At 43.3% G+C, this 21,363-nt stretch overlaps 1 protein-coding gene across 4 annotated transcripts in view; it reads left to right on the top strand.

Annotated features, from left to right (window-relative positions):
• LOC147796360 (receptor-type tyrosine-protein phosphatase N2-like) overlaps positions 1-21,363 on the top strand; it is a 150,675-nt gene that overhangs the window by 13,808 nt on the left and 115,504 nt on the right. For 2 of the 4 annotated variants that reach the window (XM_022224207.2, XM_087148116.1), the window contains 2 exons: positions 3,909-3,992; positions 17,669-17,748. In XM_022224207.2, the coding sequence (XP_022079899.2) occupies positions 3,931-3,992; positions 17,669-17,748 (142 nt within the window). In that variant the 5' untranslated portion in view covers positions 3,909-3,930. Of the gene's footprint in view, positions 1-3,201; positions 3,224-3,908; positions 3,993-7,659; positions 7,908-17,668; positions 17,749-21,363 lie in introns of those variants that run through there. The other 2 variants (XM_087148115.1, XM_087148117.1) reach the window with 2 other exon arrangements.

Below are 21,363 nucleotides of genomic sequence, written 5' to 3'. Positions count from 1 at the left end.
TTTTTTTTCCTGGCCGGACACATTGCTCTTCAACAACTGATGGGCATCACACTTCGCATGTATCCCTTCACTCCACCTTTGAGGGAGTGCATGTACGTTGCACGGAACCCTCAACACTGACCTGTGTTGGACAAATGAGAATCTCTGGAAACTGGACACGCCTGGTCTTATGCGCACCTGTGAAGCACTGTAAACAAAGTGCACAGTTTCTGAAACGTTTCCATATTTTCTTGAGCATTCATTTCAACATATCCTATCAAAGAACACGGTTGGAATGAGCTGAAAAAAATGGTGTCCAATTTTTGTTCATTTGTATCTGTTCACCCAACAGTGGGTTTGGCGCCAGTTACAGGACTGAGGGTGATATTAAGAAGACGGTGAAGAAATGTTCAGTTGTAGAGGAAAACCCAGGATGAATATTCCAGGGAAAACCCACTGAGTCAGACAGGGACTGAAAAACCCAATCCACATACTGACCTAGGTGGGATTCGAACCCGGGTCCCAGAGATGGAGGGCGAAGAAAGAGCCACTACACCAACCTGACTCCCCATTCCCCTTCTGATTACGTACATGTACATGAAGATGTGGGTTTGGAGCAGTGGTGACTTTTTTTCCCCCATGAATTCAGCATCGGGAATTTGAAATTGTCAGGGACAATTTCTTTTTACTTTGGGGAAACAGGATAATATACAGAATTGCTCCAAATGGCCAAATGTCCCCCCTTTTGGCAAATACTTACACTGTGTTCCTTTAAAAAAGTTGCGATTTCAGTGAAGGAAGACTTTCTGAGTCCCAGGACAGCCCCCTTCTTTTTAAAAGTCTTTAACCTTCAAAATCTGTACAACATTCAAAATTGCAACAACATAACTCCATTTTGACCGAGTGATGCATCCACTAGCAAAAAAATGTGTAATTTATGCAAGTGCCCTTTCCAGTCTCCAGCTCGCTGCACGAAGGCAAAAGGACAAATCGATAAGGAGAGGCTCCAGAGATCACGTGATCAATCACATGATCAATAGGGAGCTGTATGTGGCTCACAGACATATATACACAGGCAGTTCCCTTCAAAACAACGACGGGGTGCTGCAGCCAAGACGGCACCCGACTAAATCCAAAAGTGTGGGCAAACTGACCCCTCGGTATAGGGAATTCACGCACAGTTGAAGAATTCCAGCCATTAAATTCTATGAAGCCATTTTTGGATTGTGAAAAAAATCTCCTGTTTACTTAGGCCTAATCTGGCCGTTTGAAAAAAAAAAAGAGGTAGCCGTACCAAAGAGTAAAAAAGGAACTTTTTTTGCAGCTCACATAAACAAATATCTTCAATTTGAGTGCGTCACGCGCAATTCGCACTGAACATGTCCAGTGCTTGCCCACGCTTTTCAAAATAAAAGTTATACACCCAAGACTTGTGATTTATGGGTTTATGTGTCTGTGGTGTGGCTCTAGTGTGCAAGGAGAGCAAAGGAGGCCCTCTTGTGACAATATGAAAAATGGCAAAGTGCATCTATCACAGCACACGCCACTGTGTGTGCCAGGGATAATGCACATATAAACAGTAATGTTGAAGTACGAAAAGGCCTCCCCTCACTTTACGTTAAGTATTGATAGACATTTCCTATGGTATATGCATTCCTGAAAATTATTACACAAAATGCCAGAAGCCTTGTGTGTGCACCTCCCCCAACAAGCATTTGAAAATTGTGCTGGAAAGGACCAATCAGGAGTTTATTGATGGTGGGTGTCTGGAGGATGCATTTTCCTTGATGTATATATACGGTAACAGTGTTTATTCTGAGTGGGACATTTGACAGACGCTCATGCAGATCTCTTAGAATGAGCTCATTTCCCAATTGCTTGGGAAAAGAGGAGTCCTGGCATCCTGTTGTCAGAGGAAAACAGCCATGGAAAAGTTACAGAAATCAAGAGGACACAAGGTTTATTTTTGATGGGCCACTTTTGATGCGATAAAGGAACTGTGATACATTTGCTGGCCATATCTTTATCAATTTGTATAGTGCTGGCTGTGGCAGTCTGCTAGTTCATAATACCAAACAACTGTTTCCTGCAAGATGGCATTAAACGCCTTGGAAATTGTCCTAGTTTAGTTCAGGGAAATCCCAAGAAAATTCATATGATTTGATTTCCAGATTTCTGTGGTAACCCTGAGGGTTTGTAATGTACGGCCAAGTCTATGGTACTTCGTATTATGACCTAATGCCCCTTGCAAAGTTGATATGTACATGTACATGTAGAAAGTGCCAGTGGTTTCCTGCACAGTGGAAGATTTTGGAGGAATCCAGAAGGTTTCTGTCAACAGTACCCAGTCAGTCTGGGTTGAAACAAAGTCCTGCACTTTGCAGTGCATGTGGCTACTATTGCATGGCACATGGTTACTATTGCGCTGCACATGGTTACTCTTGCATTGCACATAGTTACTATTGCATTGCGCATGGTTACTATTGCATTGCAAATAGTTACTATTGAATTGCACCTGACTACGATTGCATTGCACATGGTCACTGTTGCACTGCACATTGTTGCTATTGCATTGTGTATGGTTACTGTCGCATTGTAAATAGTTGCTATTGTGTTTGCATTCCAAATCAATGATATGAATGAATTCAAAGCCATTTCCACAGTACCAGTAAATCCCAACTCGACCGTATGGTAGGGATTTGTACGAGGCTTTAGGCGTTCATGTACGTGGCACACAAATTGTGCATAATTCATTCTGCATAATTCATTCTGCGGACATATGTTGCATTTGTTTCCCAAGTCCACATTATAATTTCTTGGGGCACTGGAGAGCCTAAGCCCATCCAACAATTCTATCAGAGATTCCGGCAGCATTCATGTGTACATTATTAGTCATACACAGGAGAGCTCTTTTTATTTAGTCCAGTTGTCTGGAGCAACAGTCGCGAGTCGCTGTGAGTTGTAGTGTGGGTAAGTCCGGTCTGGGAGTACGATGTTGACTAGCGACAGGATACGGCACACGTGCTTGTATGCGTGTAGAACTCTGCACTGCATTTAGTCAAGGTTTCACACAGCGTGTGACCACCAGTGCATGACATGTGTGGCTCCTAGAGGTCCATGTGTTTGATATGAAAAATACTGCGCCGTGTATGGTGTGGTGGATTGTTTGATGTGCATTCTCGGGTCCGAATCTGACAAATGATTCACTGTGGTGTCCTCTGTTCACTGTATGTATCGTGTATTGGTAGGTGCCGTAGATGTATATCTGAACATGGAAATCCGCAGGCCAACGTTTTTTTTTTTTCTTATTTGTTAGATTACGAGCCTGCCCACTCCAAAGAGTGCAAGTTTAGGAAAAAAAAATTCTATAAAAATGACATGATTTCATTCCCGAAAGTATTTTTTTTAGTGTTTGGGGAAAAAACCATGGACCAAAATTAATTTTTTTTTCTCCTCCGCTACTAGATAAGTTGATTGCAGGAGAAAATCAAACTGTAGAGTTTTATTTGAAAACGTAAGTCCTCTGACCTTGCAAAACTTGAGGCTGTGTTCATAATCCAATTAGCCAAAAAAGAAAATTGCTGGCCTCATTTGTCTTTTTATCCTTATCCTGGAGAACATGGATGAAATGTATCAGTCATGTCCTTGAAGAGATAGGAAGGACATTGTTAGACATTTTCATTCACATTTCAAAACACTCTTGCTCACAGCAGTTGTAGACCCCCATCAAATCACAGAGCTCCCCCCAGGGACCTCTATGACCCTGCCTACCAGCCCATTTCAACTCCCACCATTATTGAAATCACCCCGCTCTTGCTCAAACCCCTGCCCCCCCCCTCCTAGACAATCCCAAACGCCGTGCCTCATGATTTCCAAACTGTGCCATTCACCAATGTTCCGTCTTCTCTTCTCGTCCTCGTGTGCAACAGGATCAGTCTTGAGGAGGCTCAGATGCTAGTAGAAGAACTTCGCATTACCCTGGATGCACCCAAGGGGTCCTTCTCTGAGATAGAGTAAGTACCGACCTCTCACTCCCGGCTCAGGGATCATCTCCAAACATGGGTTGCTTGGAAGACCACCTGTCCAAATCCCCCAAACCATGTTACAGTGGGAGTACTTGTAACCTTTTTTGACCCAAGAACTTAAAAGTTTTACTCAGAGTCAAATTCTTTCTCTGACCGAGGACTCGCTCTCAAACCCGACTCAAATTTTCAACTCTCAGGAGGACCAAATTATACCTGAAGAACCAAACCAAAAAAATTCACAGCGCCACATTTCTGTGAGGAAATTGAATCCCATTCAAATAAGATAAACTGCTGCATGGTTAGCCCAAGTCTCATTTATTGGGATTCATAATTGAGGAGCGTTTCATTCGGCATACGGATTTCAATAAACACGCTCGCAGCCAAGCTGCGCAGCAAACACTGCGAAAATGAAAAACTCGGTCGGATCGCTCAGGGTGAAACAACACACTCGGAAACCTCTTGACCACCGGGACGCGTGTGCGCTCATATGCCGAACGTGGTTTGGAATGCCGGAATGATATTAAAAATGTCATGGCCTCGGGGCCACGAAATCTGTTAAAGGAAACAGCCATTCATGCTGGCAACGGTTGAGGTGCTCTTGTACATCAGTTCACTCTTAGCTGTTCTTCCAGCACAAAGGAAAAAAACAATGGAACAGTGAGCGAGCGGCAACATAGCAGTTGGCAGTTGATGGAATTTTTACTTTGAAGTTGGGAAGATTTTTGTGGATTTTTCAGGGTACATGTAATTGTTGTGGAGATGGTGTACACATTAATTAAGAGCTTTGAGACATTCACATAGTGCCCTGGAAAAGAACATTTGGCAATTTTTAGGTTATTCTATTTGGATTTCAATCGTCTTGCAAGCGCCACATTTTTTGGTGAAGATTACTGTTCGTGAATTGTAAGTCGCATCACGCACTTGCAAATGTGTGTCTGTAGTCATGTGGTCGACCTGATGCTCCCATTTGAAAGGTGTGATGCATTTAAGAAAGGAAAGATCAGAATATGTTAATGTTGTCTCGCCAATTGAGGGCCAAAGGGGAAAATAGTAGATTCAAACTAATACATGTAGGCAACATTTGATGCTGGCTCATCCGCAGTCAAAAGTCCACTTCCATTATCTCCTCATTTTAGTCGGTCGCAGAGTCTCGGTGTCAGCACCATGTGTTACGTTCCCATGCTTGAATGATTGGCCTGTTCGGAAAAAAACAAAAACAAAACACACACCGCCTTGTTTGCTCGGCACTTAGCCGTTTCCATGAAGACTCTGGTATATCGGTCAGCCATTGCAGAAGAGGCTCAGCAAGCTGTCCATAAAACGGCTCTCCTGTAGAACCTGTAGTAGCCGTATGCTCCTCCTTTAAATGAAAGAAAGAAAATTGGAGCAAGGTTGATCTTCAGGTTGGGAAGATTGGTTGCTTAAGCGAGCCACAGGCCTTGATCTTGTGATGCTGCCAAGGGCACGGCGGTTTTGCAAACAGAACTTTGATCAATAAATCTGATAAACTTAAACCTGCAAAAGATGTTTTTGTGGGCCCATCTAACGAAACAAGTATATTGCTGTACTTTTGAGGTACTCGTACAGTACATATGTAAGACGAAACCCTTATACAAATCCTGTAGATGGGAAATAAATAGGAACTATCAATGGTTTTATTTATGTGCCATTCAAACAGCTCTGTCTGCTTTTCTGAATACAAATTATGAGTATCTGAAAAAGACTGTTTAGATTTCATTTTGACCTAATTATATGTACCGGCAATTAATTTTAAAAAGATTACCTTCAGATTGTGCAATTCCATGCGTGAATACCATTGCTGAATGTAAAAGCCCACTTGAGAACTGTACCCAAGTAATTTGTCTCCGACCCCATAAATTGAGACACGCATTTAAATGTACAGTACGTGTGTATCACACAGCATCATCTGCCCCTCTCCCTTCGATGTTCATTTCGCTCCATGTTTATCTCCCAACCCCCCCAGCCCCCACATCTCCATCAATCGACCCTGTTACATCCCCTCCTTCACTCCTGCCCGTCGATGGACACTTTCTCGGAAGATTGTGCCCATCGTCCCATTTCCCCTCGCAAGCCTTCCACTTTACAGAGCCCCAAACACAGCAAGCTGCCAACGAGAATGTGGCGCCTTCTCCCGTCCACTCTGCAATAAAGATACAATCGAGAGGGAGACCTGCGCTCTTTTTTTTTTCCGGTTTCTTGCTTATGCACGTTCTTTTTTTGGAAGATCTGTTAACGATGGATGATGTTGTCTAGGGCTTGGATGCAGAAACAATCATTTGAAAAAATTACAGCTGCCGTATCCGTCTCATTTTTTTCGGCAACTCAAACTACCCTCCTTTTTCTGCTGTTGTTGTTTGAGAGAAAGAGAATATTCCACAGAATATCGGAATTGCTGAATTCTGATCAATTAAGTTTTCCGGGGTGAGATTTGTCTGGATTTTTTGGGGGATTTCATGATCTTTTCCCCAGAATATTCCTGGTTGCAGGATTTTTCAGACAATCTGTTTTTAAGTCTGGAAAAACCCGAGTTTATCATAAAGGTGTTTTGACATGTAAAAGTTGATATGTAACACGAGAACCTAAATGTATACCTCAGACCCTATGCTACTGTGGGCCCTCAAAAGCTCTGGTGAATTATGTCGGGGATATTTCGCTTTCCTTCAATCTCATCTTTGATTTTTGACAAATTGAAAAAGATTACAAAGTTTTTTTTAAAAATCCAATTTCAAAAATTTCTAGCTCGCTATCCCGATTCCATCTCCCACTTCTGGCTGAATGAGTGATGTTGTGTGTAGACAGAAGATTAATGCTTGAATTTCAATCGAGACCTTCTTTAAGTTAATGGGGTCCTGAAGACTAACGTCGTGATTTATTTGAAATGGTCCGAATTGACGTTCTAAATCTAATTTTATTTCCTGCATTCGGCAAACTTCAAAGCCAAAATGCATTCATTGTTGCAGAGATATATATACGTGAAAGCATTTCTCCATTCGATATTTTTAAAGCTGTAAACTGAAATCAAACCCAGACCTTCACACCAAAAGAGGAAACACAAAGATGCAGGCAAACTGCGTTTCCAAGATCTCAGTCAGGAGCGGATGCAAGAAAGGCTGTCCTATATATGTGCTTTACATCCATGTCCTGTCATGCTGTGTTTATTTTCCTTCGGCACCATTACTTCTGACCAAGTTAGTACCGTGGACAAACATCTAATTGTCCCCTTGTGCCGTCTCCCGTATCATTTCCACAAATGGCTTTCGCACTCTCGACCCCCTCCCTTCCTTTTTTCTGAAATGGGTGTTAAGTGGAGACATAATGGACGACGGGCTGCGATCTGCCTACTGAGGGGTAGGGCACCGGCCCCCACACAGTTCATCACGTCACAGGTTCTGACGTAATCCCTGGCATGCCGGTTCCGACTCGATCTACTGTGCGCCGCGGGGCAAAACAGAAAAAGGAAGGGGGGAGAAATTCTAATTGAAAATCAAGGCCTTGCATTGATTGCAGTGTATGCAATCGGTATGTACGCTTTTAAATATACAGGCTTCCACCACATCACTGTGTGCGTGAGCGTGTGTGTGTGTCTGTCTGTGTGTGAGGACTGTACTCTATGCACGGATGCTGTACGCATCTGATTACATCTCCCCCTCGACGACGTCATTCTCTGTCGAGGCCCGACCAGCTGACACACTTGATTTGGGGTCCCTGTCTGTGTATCGGCCGTCCGGTTCTCGGGACCAGCGGCACGTGCTTGGAATGGGTGTCAAGCCCCAGGATTTGTAGCAGTTACTGCCCTCTTTGTTTTAATGGTTGATAGCGTCTGGACTACACACCATGATTTACCGCCACCCAATTTGGGATTAATCGCCCGCCGTGCCAGTGGTATGTTCCTCCTGACTTTTCTTAAAATTCAGGGGACAATTTGAATTATACATACAATCAAAGGAATTCTTGCTTGAGAGTAATAAAGCATGCCGTCTGTGAGGCATGGACAATACGTACGTGTACATCTATCGGTAAACACATGAAGTTGGTGTTAGGATCACCGTTAACTGTCTGACGTGTGTTCTGTAGATCATCAACATAAATGTACATGTAGTGCTCATATTTGGGTAATTCCAGAAATCAGGGGTCCAAAAGTGTGACATTTTTGTGTCCCTGTTACATCTGACCGTTGTTATTTGACGTGGAAATATCACCGGAATTGATTTTAAACTATTACTTTTTGTTTGGCAGGTAATTTGCATTAATTCATCACTCTCAGAAATCTTACAAAATCATATGTCAGATGTGACAGGGACACGAAAAAAAATGGACCCTTAATTTCTGGAATTACCCATTTATAAATGAATGGATCGGATGCTGTCTGATGTCTATTTTAGACGTTTGCTGTTTCAAACATGGTTCGCATAAACTTATTAAAATTAGATTGATATATTTGTACATTTATATTGTTTGACCACGCACTTAATTTTTTCTATGATTTTCATGGCTCAGTCTGGCTTTTTATTCCTTCAGAATATTTTCTGTTCCCAAGGTAGGTAATTCTGGCCACAGGAGAGTATTTGTTACATGTACAGTAACAAAATTGGCTCATGTAAATCAGTGGAGACCAGGGTTTCCCCTGGGGTACTCGGAATGTTTGCCCAAATTCTATCGCCTAAAATGCAAGCGAGTGTTTTCAAAAAGGTCCATATTAAAATAAATTGCATATAAAATAAAGGTGCATTTACTCGAAATTTCTTTCTAAAGTAAATCAATCTTGCATTCTGTGTCCCTCTTTACAAATCTGAATGATTTGAAACTGATAATAAAAAGAAAATCTAAATTATTTTGCTTTTTCCTTCAGTCTTTGTCTTGTTTAAGTCTGAGGTGGCAAATTTCAACAGAAAAGCCGGAGGTGTTCACTCGCATGTAAAATCAATGAGGTGGGCTGCGTCACAGATGAATAGGCAGGGGAACCCCGGTGGAGACTTAATCCTCACAGTGTAGAACTCTTCACAATTTTCAAAATCATGTCTGATTCCGACACGACCCTCCCATGATTTTAGACTATCAAATCCTTCCATAACGTCCATTCACAATGGGCAGAACACTTGGGAAGGAGGGTTTTAATGTGTGCAGAAAGTAGCATGCATACATGTATGCATTTACCCATGCAAATGATGAACATGTATGAGTGGCTGACTGTGATTTCCCACAGAGTTAAAGAGATGTCAATGTTTGTTGAGAACTCGGGTCCATTGGTTCGCGTGTGATGGTATGAGGGTTCGAACCCCATGGGTACCAGAGTGTTCGTGTTCTCAGGCCGGACACTTTGCTGCAATGACCCCCTCCCCTGCCAGGGCAGCAGTTTGTGTGACCTGTGAGGGTGGAGGTTGGTTTGTGTGGATCTCAGGACTGCCGCCCGCAAAACTGATCTCGTGGCCCAGTGAACAAGGGGTGACGATTTCCGGTGAAGTGCCGTACAGGAACCCACGGTGCAATATTCTTTGGACAGTGATGTACATGTAACACAATCTGTTCACGTAACTCAGTCCCCTTGTGCAGGTTGTCTCTCTTGTCTTGACGAGGGGAGAGCCTCACCGGCGTCGATTGTGGGCCGTGAACGAGAGCCAACGATGGCGTGAAAGGGAAAAAACTAAAAATCATAGGGGTCATTCTGTAAATTTGGGGTGCATTTTTTTCGCATCCCTTTCACATTCTGACTTTTGTAAGTGTAGACTGCGTTCATTATTTTTCCAAGCGTGATTAATTATATGCAATGCAAATTACTTTCCAGACAAACAAAACTATACGAAGAAAATTTCAATAATATTGCCATTTTGAATTACCTAATTGTGGTGTAAAAGGGCCACAAAAGCACAACTCTCTTGGACCTCAAACTGACACGGACATGTATGGTTTATGTGGCCCATATATTCTGTGAAGCGTCATTGGCAGAGATTCTTTTTTCAGGCCTTGAAAAATTGTACGGAATCCTCTCTCTCCCTGTTGGACAGTTGAGTGTGATGTATTGGTCTTGAATGACGTCATCCAGAGGGAAGGGATACTGGGGGAAAGGGCTGTTTGTGTAGAGTGTGCGTAATTTGTGCTTGCACCACGGACGCGAACCGAGATCAAGTGATGGGCACGATATGCGTTGGTTGTCACATGTGGGATCATGGCCGTCTTTGTGAAGCGTCTAGACATAATTGGAAGCACTGGCATTTCCTGAAAAAAAAAAGACGTCCTTTGCCAGTGGGAAGTTGAGAGGAATCGATATTGAGAATAGCAAGATTTGGGGAGCGTTGGAGCCAAAATGACAGGATGGGTGAAATTTCAGGTGTAAATGTTGTACGTTTGTCAGAGTCGATATTGGAATTCAAAAACAGAAGAAAAGCCATGAAATGATTAGTGTTGACATTGGAAAGTACTGGAGATTGACTGAAAAAGGAACATTGTGTGAAATTATTTTCAAGCAACATGTCGAATTGTCATATTGCAGTCCCATGGCAGTGGGGGTTGGTTTTTGGGCAGAGATGGGCTCAATACCTGTAAATATATACACCGGGGGGGGGCCTGTTTTGAATCCTTCATGTAGCTTGAGGTTGATTTACCTCTTTACACCTTCATGGCTGTGGTGATTCCTCCTCTCCCCCCATGTTTATTTGTCGTCTGCCCCCCCCCCCCCCGAGTCTTTCCGCTCTGAGCAGCATTCGACCATGCATGCTATATTCGCTGTGGCATGAAATCAACCGTGGCTGACTTGCCAACGCCACAGCAGCTCCAATGGCGGAGTTGCACCCAATCTAGTTTTTCAATTTGGCCAGTGCTTTCCACCTGCGTTCCTGGATGAGTGACCTAAGGGGTAAAACCCCACAATAGAAAAGTTAACTTGCAGAACTGATGATGCTGAGGCATTTGTTTTTAATTAGTCTACTCTGGCTCATGAGTGTTCGATTGAGTCTGATCCATGTGATATTTCATTGGAAAAAGGTGATTTGTGTGTGTTTTTTGTATTTGTAAGACTTATAAAAAAAATTCTTTTGTTCTCTAAGGCCAACTTTATCATGTGAAGAGATGTAAATTCATGGAATAGCATTGTTTTGCCGTAAATTGCAAAAAGTGGTTGTACATATGTAATTTCACATACGCATAAGTATTTCTTTTAATGGGGTCGTTTTATTTAATGCTTACCAGTTTAGTAACAAAAAACTTTGTGGGATGATAAAAGCCAATGATAACGAGCATCTGAAAGCCGCAAAAAAGTACAAGAATAAATGTGACCGGTTACGTGTACACGCGCAATGAAGCTGACAAAGCGTAACATGACGTCTTTGGTGGTAAGAATGTGAGTACGGTATGTCGCGTCTGGTTTTGGCAAGAGGCCGAGGAACCAAAAGCCGCATGACATCCGCCTGAGCTCAGACTGCATCTTTGTGAAGTCTACCGTCAACCAGCCTAATTTCATAGCAACATACATGTACCGTTCTCTTCACTGGCCGAGTGACAGGTTGAAGGTGGAAGTTGAGCCGTCTGTCGCTGGGTTTCCGTCCCAAACTTGGGCCTCAAAGGATGGCCTTGAAGGTCCCGATAAAACTAGTTGGGCTCTCAGTCAGTTTCATTTCTCTTACTGTAAATTTGAGCACCTGTTCATCTCAAACTTTCATAGGAAATTTCCCCTTGCATGTACATCCCTCGCAATATCTTGATTTGAGATATTTACAGTTGTCTTTTTTTTTCATTTTAGCAATCTGATTTCAATATCAAAGGCAATAACCAAAAAAAAGCTTATGAATTGCATGTCCCAGAATACAGTTTGTCATTCTCAACAATAGGATTAACAATATCTGGTTCGTTTGTTTGTTTTTTGTTCTGTGTTAATAATAAGCTTCATTATCAGCGTAGTAGAGATAGCCTTGGACTGCATTGGAATAATTTGTGTACTGTCGGGTTTGATTTATTAGCGACACAGTACCTGTATACGCGCCAACACAGTACATGTACATGCACCGTGCCTGCTCGGGCATGTAGGCGATGACATTAATTAAATCTCTGAAGATGATCAGATTTCGAATTCATTTAGGGAGTTAATAAAAGTCTGAACCGGAAATTACTAATTGGCAGAGCGTGGAGTGGAAAGACGTGGCTTGTCATACAATATTTTATTTATTTAGTCTATTGTTTTGTCCATTTCCTGGTATTTACTCAATAACTGATGGATGCAGATACTGCCCATAAATGTGCATGTTTGTGTTGGGGGAGGTTTCTGTACATCCCCGGGGACTGTGTGCAGAGAGCTTTGGATTCCAAGGCAGAGCGTAAAATTACAGCCAGACATCAGATGTAAATTTCCCATCCTTAAAGAAACTGCACATGTTGGACCACTAAGTTGATGTGCTAATAGACAAAATATCCGGACATCGAATGGTTTATTTGCAAGCGAGCCCAGTGCATACAACACGTCAGCCGCCCCGGCAAGTTGTTCAGGTTTCAATTCTCTCAGGAGCTCCCCAACCCCAAAAAATGTGACTCAGCAAAAAATCGGTAAGAAACGACGGCGGGGAACCAGTCCCTTACAGCGTACGTGGGTACTTGTTAGCTGCATGGCATTTCCGCACACCAGCGTTTTTTTTTTTTTTTTTTTTTTGCTGAATGAATTTTTTCATTGCTTCACTTGTTTATGTGCTAATTACATGTTTGTAATGTCCATCTGTTGACTGCATGATTTTGCTTAATACCAGTTATTTCCTGTGCTCGGTAGAAGGCTGAAATTGGCTCTAGAATCCCCTTGCTCCAGCGGCTACATGTATCAACTTTCCCAAGAATCTTTTTTACATGACCTTTGACATGGCCAATCAATACGCAAGCACCAATAATCAGAAATGAATTGAACGTGCAAAGAGATCCCAGTGTCTGCTTTTAAAGTGTGAGCGTTTACGTCTCAAGCACAGAGAACACTCACCCATGACAGGGTCAGATCTCGACAAACTGCGAGCGTTGGGGCCAGTATCAGTTCTACTTTGAAATGTGTCATTTTTGAAAATTTTTTGTAGGTAAATAGAATACACCATAGCCTGTAAGGAACAAGGCATTTGTCAGACATCAAATGTATGCATGTATGTAAATATTTGCCAGCGTTCCCTGTAATGTTTCTTTCGAAAGTTGGAGGGAAAACCTTTTCCGGCATAATGAGCTTTGAGCTGGACCAAGACTGGGTGCAATTTTCTTTAGCAGCGGAGTCTCCTTTGGTCAGAATGAAATGCACATGTTACGGTCGCGTCGCTACCAACAAAGTAAACACTCCTGACCAATATGGCTCTTTTCAACTGATGAGGGGGTGCTTCTGCTCGGGGTGGACTGATTGCTGTATTCAGGAGGATCACGGGTGTTGTCTGGACAATATGTAATGACATATCTATTGTACGTGTGGTTGTTACCCTTCCCCTGGTGCTTTTGTTGTGGCTTGGCCCTAGTGTGGGTGGCTGGCGAAGTTTAATTAATCACCCGAGCGATCGTGTTACACAGCCCAGCGCGAAGCGATCGCTGCTCGGACCCCACCATCAACCCGTTGACGTCATGTAGTTTCTCAGTCTTTGGCCATCCTCGGGAGAGAAAAAAGTACTGGCTGATCCCCCCCTCGAGGAATCGAATGTCAGAAGAAAAAAAAAAAAAAGGCTGGAGCATTTTTCAGACGGTCTGGCGCGTGACCACACCACTGTTGTATGGAATTCTGTCCGCTGAATTCCATGGTCCTCAGTAGCCTCGATATGTTTACGAACCTGGTTGTTCTCAATTCGGTAGCAATGCATTGTTATCACAAAGGCGTTCAGGGCTGTGAAGAAATAGGCATACATATCACTGTAATTTTACCTGTAACAGTCAGAGACGTTGAAAACAATGTGTCAATTTATTGGTGATTTCTATCAATCATCTTGGGTTGTTTGTCAACAAATGATACAAAGCATCAGACAGTTTTGAACAGGTGTTATCTGTAGCTGCACTGGTCAATGTTTATTGACAATTTTGTTTCATGCTCATTCTTCAACGCATTTGATTCCACTTTGGATCCTCTCTACTTCTGCCAATAAACCTTACTTGTTTCCATGATCCAGCCACGACCAAATTTCCGATTACAGCATTTGAAATGTAACCGTCTCTAGCTCTTTTTTTTTCCCTGATGAAATAGATTCCAGTCCTCAATGGTCTTTTTTTAATACCTATGTTGAAAGTGTAGACAGAGAGTTTGAAACACCCAGGGGTCCCGTCCACTTCCGTGCTCAGGGAGTCGGGATTAAATCGGTTTTAATGTGGGAGGGGAGATGGGGAAAACAAACAGCCAGTGTTTCCCCCCTGGCAACGGCTGGAAAGAGACTAAGATGCCAAATCCATATGTATGGCCTCGGGTCCCGCAGTTGAGAGCAGTGCTGGGATTTTTTTTTTTTTCTCAAGCAAGGAATTCCTTGCACAAAAGCCATTACCTGGTAAACATGCGGTGACATTTCGGTTCCTGTTTACCGTAAAAGAATTTGGTGAAAAGGTAATTTTCCCCGTGACCTTGGCGAACTTATTTTTTCCTCCTATTTAAAGATGGTTGAAGCTCATGTAAATTTTCATGTTAGCCCTGCATGCGTTGAGGAAATGGCAACATTACTATGTGTCACTTTTATTTGTGAACTCCTGTCACTTTTATTTGTGAACTCCTGTTTTATTTAGTCTTGAAGTGTGAGCGATAGATTAATAGCTGGCTATCATTTTATTTTCTGTTAGCGCCAGAAACACATGCAGTCACACTCGTTTGCCTACTTCTGTGAGTCGAGGATTATTGCCCATCGCCATAATGTCAGATTTTATCAAGTGAGCAACCCCAAAAAAAAAAGATTAAATGGCGTCAATTCATTTGCCGGAGACGTCGGCAAAGTATAATGATGTCCCCATTCCGTGTTCCTGACGCATAACAGTCATTAATGGAGCATAAATATTTAAGGAACCGAAAGTGCACCTCCGATTCCCTTGGAGTTCAAGGTTTCACCGTGCATGGAATTTCAAGCCTTCTGAAAGTCACGTTCAGTTTTCTTTTGTCGGGGGGGGGGGAGTTAATGACAGTGTATGAGCAAAGGTATTGTATTGTTAGCTGTTTGAGGTGACAAATCGGTCATGCCGGTAGAGATATTGAGGGAGAACAGGGAATGTGTTATTAATCCCGAAGAGCGGCCAAGTGAAGGTTGCACACCTCGGTTACATGTGCTGCACTCTTCTCCCGCTCCCCCCCCCCGCAAATCAGCAAAGCTCCACAGTGTGTGCGCGGTGTTGATGGCTCTTCCCATTCAGCAGGGTGCACGATGGAACGATTTGAACGATTTCAGAAGAAAAATTACCCAGGCTGCTGTGATGAGCATCATCGACACTTGACGTGCTTCGATCTCTTGAATGTATACGCGCAGACACTGTGAACTCGCTCACCCTCAGAACTTTGCTGGTGGGAGGGGCTGCATAAACATGATAAATGGACTCCTTTGTTCCCAAAGCCCCAGAACCGTTCATGTCCTATGCCTTGTTGAGCGACTCTGTTGGAGATCGAGTGGCCCGTCCTGCGATGGAGTTTTTCCCCAGACTCTTCTTGATAGTCTTCATCTCATGAATGAGAAGTGTGCGGAATCCTTTTTGGAATGTAGGTGTATTGAAAAGTATACATTTGCAAACATTAAAAATCGTCCAAGGTGTACCAGACAACTTGGGGTCCTGCTGCTTCGTGGTGTAATCAGGGAGGACTCTAGGTTCAGTTGACATGTTCAGATGTTGAACCCCAATGTCGCTCTTTCAGAACAGTTTCGGAAAAAAGGCTGCTTCCTGGTTTATTGCCTTGCACTTTCATACTCCACAATGAATTGCCTAAGAAATGGAAATCTGTAACAAAATGCAAAAACTTATAGGCGGGTTTTTGCTCAGCACCTGAGGTTTGGTGCTGGGGATGACTTCGCAGTTCTGCCCATGAGTATGGAAATTGACACTAGCATGAAACTAAAACGGCTTCACAACACAAATTGAAATAGCCAAACAAATATTGAAAATAAGGTGCAGTTTTAAGGGTTTTAGTAATAAAACTGTTTGTATGGCCCCTTTGATTATCTCAAAAACCTCCTCTTTTAGGTTGTTTGCCCCTCCCCTCATTCCTGACAAATTTCTGGAATGGCTCGTTAGACTTTCCAAACGTCCCTCAGGTGAGATGCGATCCGGAAATTATTATTACCTGTTGGAGTCGGCGCCCTCTCACCTTGTGTGCCCCTTTAACATGCAACCCTCTTCTAAGGACTGTCCTTTGGCAGTCTTGACTGTCTGGGTACTATTTCAGACACTTGCTTTTGAACGCAAGGCTACAGAACTGAAGACTGTCAGGTTCGATGACTCGGGCCCGGTATCCGCCCCGAGCTGAAGTGCACCCCCAATCGGCAAAAGAAAGACAGGTGGTTACAAGCAGGCTCTTGCACTTGTTCTGCGTGTACGCAAAGACCATACATACCAGAATAAATTAGTTATGTGTACTCAGCGTGCTCTGGCGTCAGACGCGCATACTTGAGTGCCTGATGGCGCGACTGTGGCGAGTACCAAAATGAAAACACCCTATTTTGTTCCATTCAGAGCAGATCGTGTATGTCCCTTTAAACTTCAACCCCCCAACTCCCTCCAAATGGCCAGCAGGTCTTGAACTGAAACCCCCTGAGAGCTCTCAGACACCCTCCTGGGAACCAACCGTGCAGAAATAATGGGTGCCAAGTTGAATGACTCCCCGCTTGGGGCAAGCAAAGAGAGAGCGAGGGCGACTTCATTATCAGTCTCTAATAATCAGCTTGTCCCAGCACAAGTACATTACGCACATGTAATTACCGCAAGTCCGCTGTTTTCACTTCCTGAGCGATGCCATCTTTAGGCGGGGGGGCTTTGTAGTGGCAGAAATTCAATGCTTTATCGGAAAAGAAATCGGGAAAAGTACCTGCACTTTCGATTTCATCTCTTTGTTTGGGTCCAGGAAGGGTTTGATTGTATTGTGCTCAGATTGAGTCGGAGAGAAGGTGATCGTTAAAGTTGACTGGAATGACTGGAATGACATGTGTAGTCACTTTCTGGGCATGCATGCATGTTGTGCCGGCTTGAATGATTTGGATAATTTTTGCAGCTAGCGATGTTTCTTTCCCAGTCAAAGCTTCACGAAGGTTGCCCATGCACCGCAGCCGTTTGTGAAGTCATAGCCCGAAGGCGTCAGGCGAGTGCAGTGGTATTTTCCTCACCTTTCACCTCGGTGGCCCGGGTTTTGAATCCCACCCAGGCCTTGGTGTAGTGATTTCCCCCCTCCCCCCCATCCCTGCCTGAATCCTTGTTTGACTGGACTGACATCATCCTATACAGAAATCAGTTAAAGACTTCTGATTGGTCGATAAGTGTCAGCTGACTGCACTCTACTACCAGAACATATCAGCTGACCATAATTGAAGGATGTCATTCTTCAGTTATTCCTAGACAATATTTCTTTATCTCCTTGCAGACCGTTGAGTCTTCTGAATTTGGTTTTTGTTTCACTGTATATCATTGAATGAGTATAAATAGATGTTCCATTTCTTGGACAGTATTTCTTATGTGGATGCCTATCTCTTTCTGTCTCCCAGAACTGATGAGAGGCAAGTCACGTTTAAAGTTCATCCGGACGTGATTCACATGACACCAGCTGAAGTCGCGGGAGCTGCAGGTAAGATTACTTATCGTTGTTTGTTGCCATAGAAATGTTCCAGCATCAACCAGTCACGCACAGCATACATTTCTTTATTCAGCTCTGTGCCGAGCTGACCGGCTGACTCAGTCATCGTCCACACCTGGAAGTTTCACTATATCCTGAAGACAATTTTACTCTAGGGGAGAGATCCATCGTGCAAACAGAATGTCTGGAGTCGTTTTTGCACATTTTCAAAATTAACGGCATCACCTTGGCAGCCACGTGTCATAACCAGCCACATCTTGGAGTTTTGTTTGCTCAGAAAGACCCTTACTTTAATGGACAGAAGTCATTTACGAGCCAGTTCCTTATCACGAGCTACGAGTCACTCATGGTCATGAAAGAAGTCTTGGCTTGTGATCAGGCTTAACCGCAGTTTCATCGCCATGGCAAATAACTGGCTTTGGATGAGCAAGCGGGGAGCCAGCTTAGAAAACCCTGGGGAGGTCCTTACTCAACATTATCTAGTCCAAATGTAACAGACAACACACTGATAAGTGCAACTTACCGTTAGTTCAGAATGCTTTCAGATGGCTCACTTCGTTGCTGCTCAACTGAATTTTGCACCAACTAGCCACAAGAGTGCATTTCCTCGTGAAAGATGCATACGTGGATTGCCAACAGCCAACTGATTTTTTGCGCGAATTTGCTATATTAGTTACGTGAGTCATACGCTGGTCTGGATGGGGAGGTTTTCCCAAGGAAATGTTGCGGCTCTGTCGGGTTGAATGCTGGAATTGAAATGTCTTGGGTTCATTCCCTGGATTGAAATTCATAATAAAATTGAAATTCAATTGAACTCTGAGCAAAGCTCCCAGTCCAAATTCATATATTGCGACTTTGGTGGATAACCTTTAAGTTACAACTTCTAATTCCTCCATACAAAACGATAAGTGTCTCACGTTTCAGCCTCAAATTCAGCATTGACAATTTTCAATCAGTTCAACGTGAAGGCGTTTTCCGCAGCAAAACTGATGGGGCGCAGGGAGATTTTGTTCACCGTCGCCAAAACCAAAGGGTAAAAGCTATCGATTTTTTTTTCTGTCTTCGGGAACACTGCCCTTTTTTGCTGACCCCGGCAGTGAAAAAAAACACAGCCTCATGTAATGGAAAACCACTGATCCAGAGACGGTTGCCCTGGCAACCGGGGCTGTGGAGGAGGTCGGTCCAGAGATTGATACGTCCACTGGCCGCTCTCAGAGCAAGAGAGGCACGAGAAAAACCTCTGCAGTCTTAAAGGTACAGACGGGATGGAAATTGACCAGATTTTAAAGGGGCACTCTGCTTGGGCTGCCTTCTGTTTGGGCTGCCTTCCCAGTGCCTAGCTTGTGACTGTAATTCGGTAGGAATGAATTCTTCCAATGAATTACAGTTGGTGTCATGTCGCTGAAGAGAAACAGATCATCTCTCAACTCATCGTTGAGTTCAAGAAATTGCCACTGAAATGAAAAAGGAGAGTATCCACTAAATGTTTTTTACCAACTGTGCTCAAAATACAAGTTGCTGATCTCATTAAAATTCACAAATAGCCCCAACGAGCCAAACAAGCGGTTTTCTTACCCCTGAGTTGGCCTCACGTTGTGTGTGGGGTTTTTTGTTGTTGCAACACTTGTGACCCTTTCAAAGTGGTCATGACACTTTTATATCGGTCTTGGAGAAGTCATGCAATACTTATGTGAAACAACTGTGTAATCTTACGTGCACATAATCACTTTAAGGTGTGATATACATGTGTGGTGTCCTTACACTACGACCTGTGCTCAAGTGCTGCAGGCCTGTTTAGTTCAGTTGTTTAGAATAATCAATACAAGGAATTCACAGCATTTCATACAGTGCACGCGGAAAGAAAAGCTTGGTCGAAATTTCATATCTTAAAATTGAGAGTTTTGTTGCCAAATAATTCTGGGTGCTGTCATTTCTTGATATTAAGACTCCCAATTAAGAATTTGCATTGATTTAGACCAGGAGGCAGTCAACGGAATTAGATGGTACAGGTTTTTCCTTCATATCACTGCAGCATTGAAGTGGGAATGCGAAGTCTCTCCGCCCAAGGACAAACGTACACGTACGCGTACATGTACATTTTGTGTCCCGCATAATAACAGGTCACAATTCAATAACAGCCCCCCCCTTATTGTTGACCCTTCACCAACTGAACACACACGTGCACACACGAGTTGTATGTAAACTAGGCCACACCATATGGTCGGGGATGTTTGCCTATGGATGCCAGGCCTCGCAATTGGATTATGTTCCGTTCCATTGTCTCTCTCGCTCTGTTCTTTTCCTTTGTTCACAGCAGTTGCTGACAACTCTAGCGTGGAAATTTTTTTAACTGATGATGCTCTCTGTAGCACCTGGTCTGTTGTCCTTGTCGGCACATTTGGTGAATGTTTTCATCAAACAAAATCAAACACACGACGCATGAGTTGTTGTCCTCTGCATAACCATGTTTAAAAATTAGGTGCACTTCCTTACCCACAAAAAAGCTGACTTGTTTGATCTCACATTTGTTTGAAAATGAAAGTGGTAAATTCAACTTGTTCGCGGCCAAGAGTGCTGTTGCCCTGAACTCCTTGCATGTAGTGTAAATGTCTCTGCAGTTTCCCCCAATTTGAGCCGATTAACAGTAATATTGAACCCCATCTCCCTTGAGTGATTTACATGGAACCTTCAACATCCCTGCAAATCCCAACACCGTATAGTAAACTGTGCACACAAACAGTTGGACTCTGTTTACAATGTATTTGTGGTATGCCTAATCCCACACAAAACCCAGTCAGTTTACTAGTGTAGTACTCATTCCAACAGATTCCAACAAACCTTAGTGTTGGAGTTTGGTAATTTGGGGATTTCTAGGGTTCAATAGTATAAACCTAAAACAGACTCCATGGATGTCTTACAAATCAATCAGCATTCTGTAATAAGAAATATGGATATTTTCCTCCCCATTTTACCCTTGTATCCCCTTCTGCTTGGGCTTCGCTGTCAATATAACCCTGGAACTAAGTTACACCACAAAAGCCCGTTTGTCTGTTTTTGTGAGCCTGCACACAATCTCTGAAGTGGTTTCTGACCGACGCTGACCAAAATGGAGCTCGGCATCTCACGAGGGGAAATCAAAAGAGCTCCTGCCAGCAAGCGGCAGTGACCTTGAACATAAACTAGTCACTGCGTTTACTAGTATGTAGGCCTCTTGATGCTGAATTGCCACGATGTTTAATGCGCGCACACCTGTTGGCATAATTAAGCATTCACCAAATGTGCTACATTTGGTAACAGCTGCTCGGATCCCGGAGTGTCCCAAATTTGCATGTCGGCTTTACACAGAAAACAAAAAATGTGCATGAAATTTGCGAGATGCATAATGCGCTCGCTGTTTATACGGTGGGAATGGAGCGTTTTCATTCAGAGTTTTTTGCTTTGTCAAATTGACCCGATGCTTCGAATGCTTTGACTTTCAAAATTCTGCCAGAAGGAAGGTCTGTTCGCATAAAAAGAATTGATGCTCCATAAATTGCAGTCGGTTTTGGGCACACAGCTCGCGGCGTTCACGGGGAAGTTACATGAACTGCTGATAAGTGGCGCGGG

The sequence above is a fragment of the Acanthaster planci genome, linkage group LG17, assembly GCF_054643075.1.
Source record: "Acanthaster planci isolate LZ-2023a linkage group LG17, COTS_SCS, whole genome shotgun sequence".
NCBI lineage: Eukaryota > Metazoa > Echinodermata > Asteroidea > Valvatida > Acanthasteridae > Acanthaster > Acanthaster planci.
Note: the sequence above shows the minus strand (reverse complement) of the source record. Positions and strands in the feature narration are given on the sequence as shown.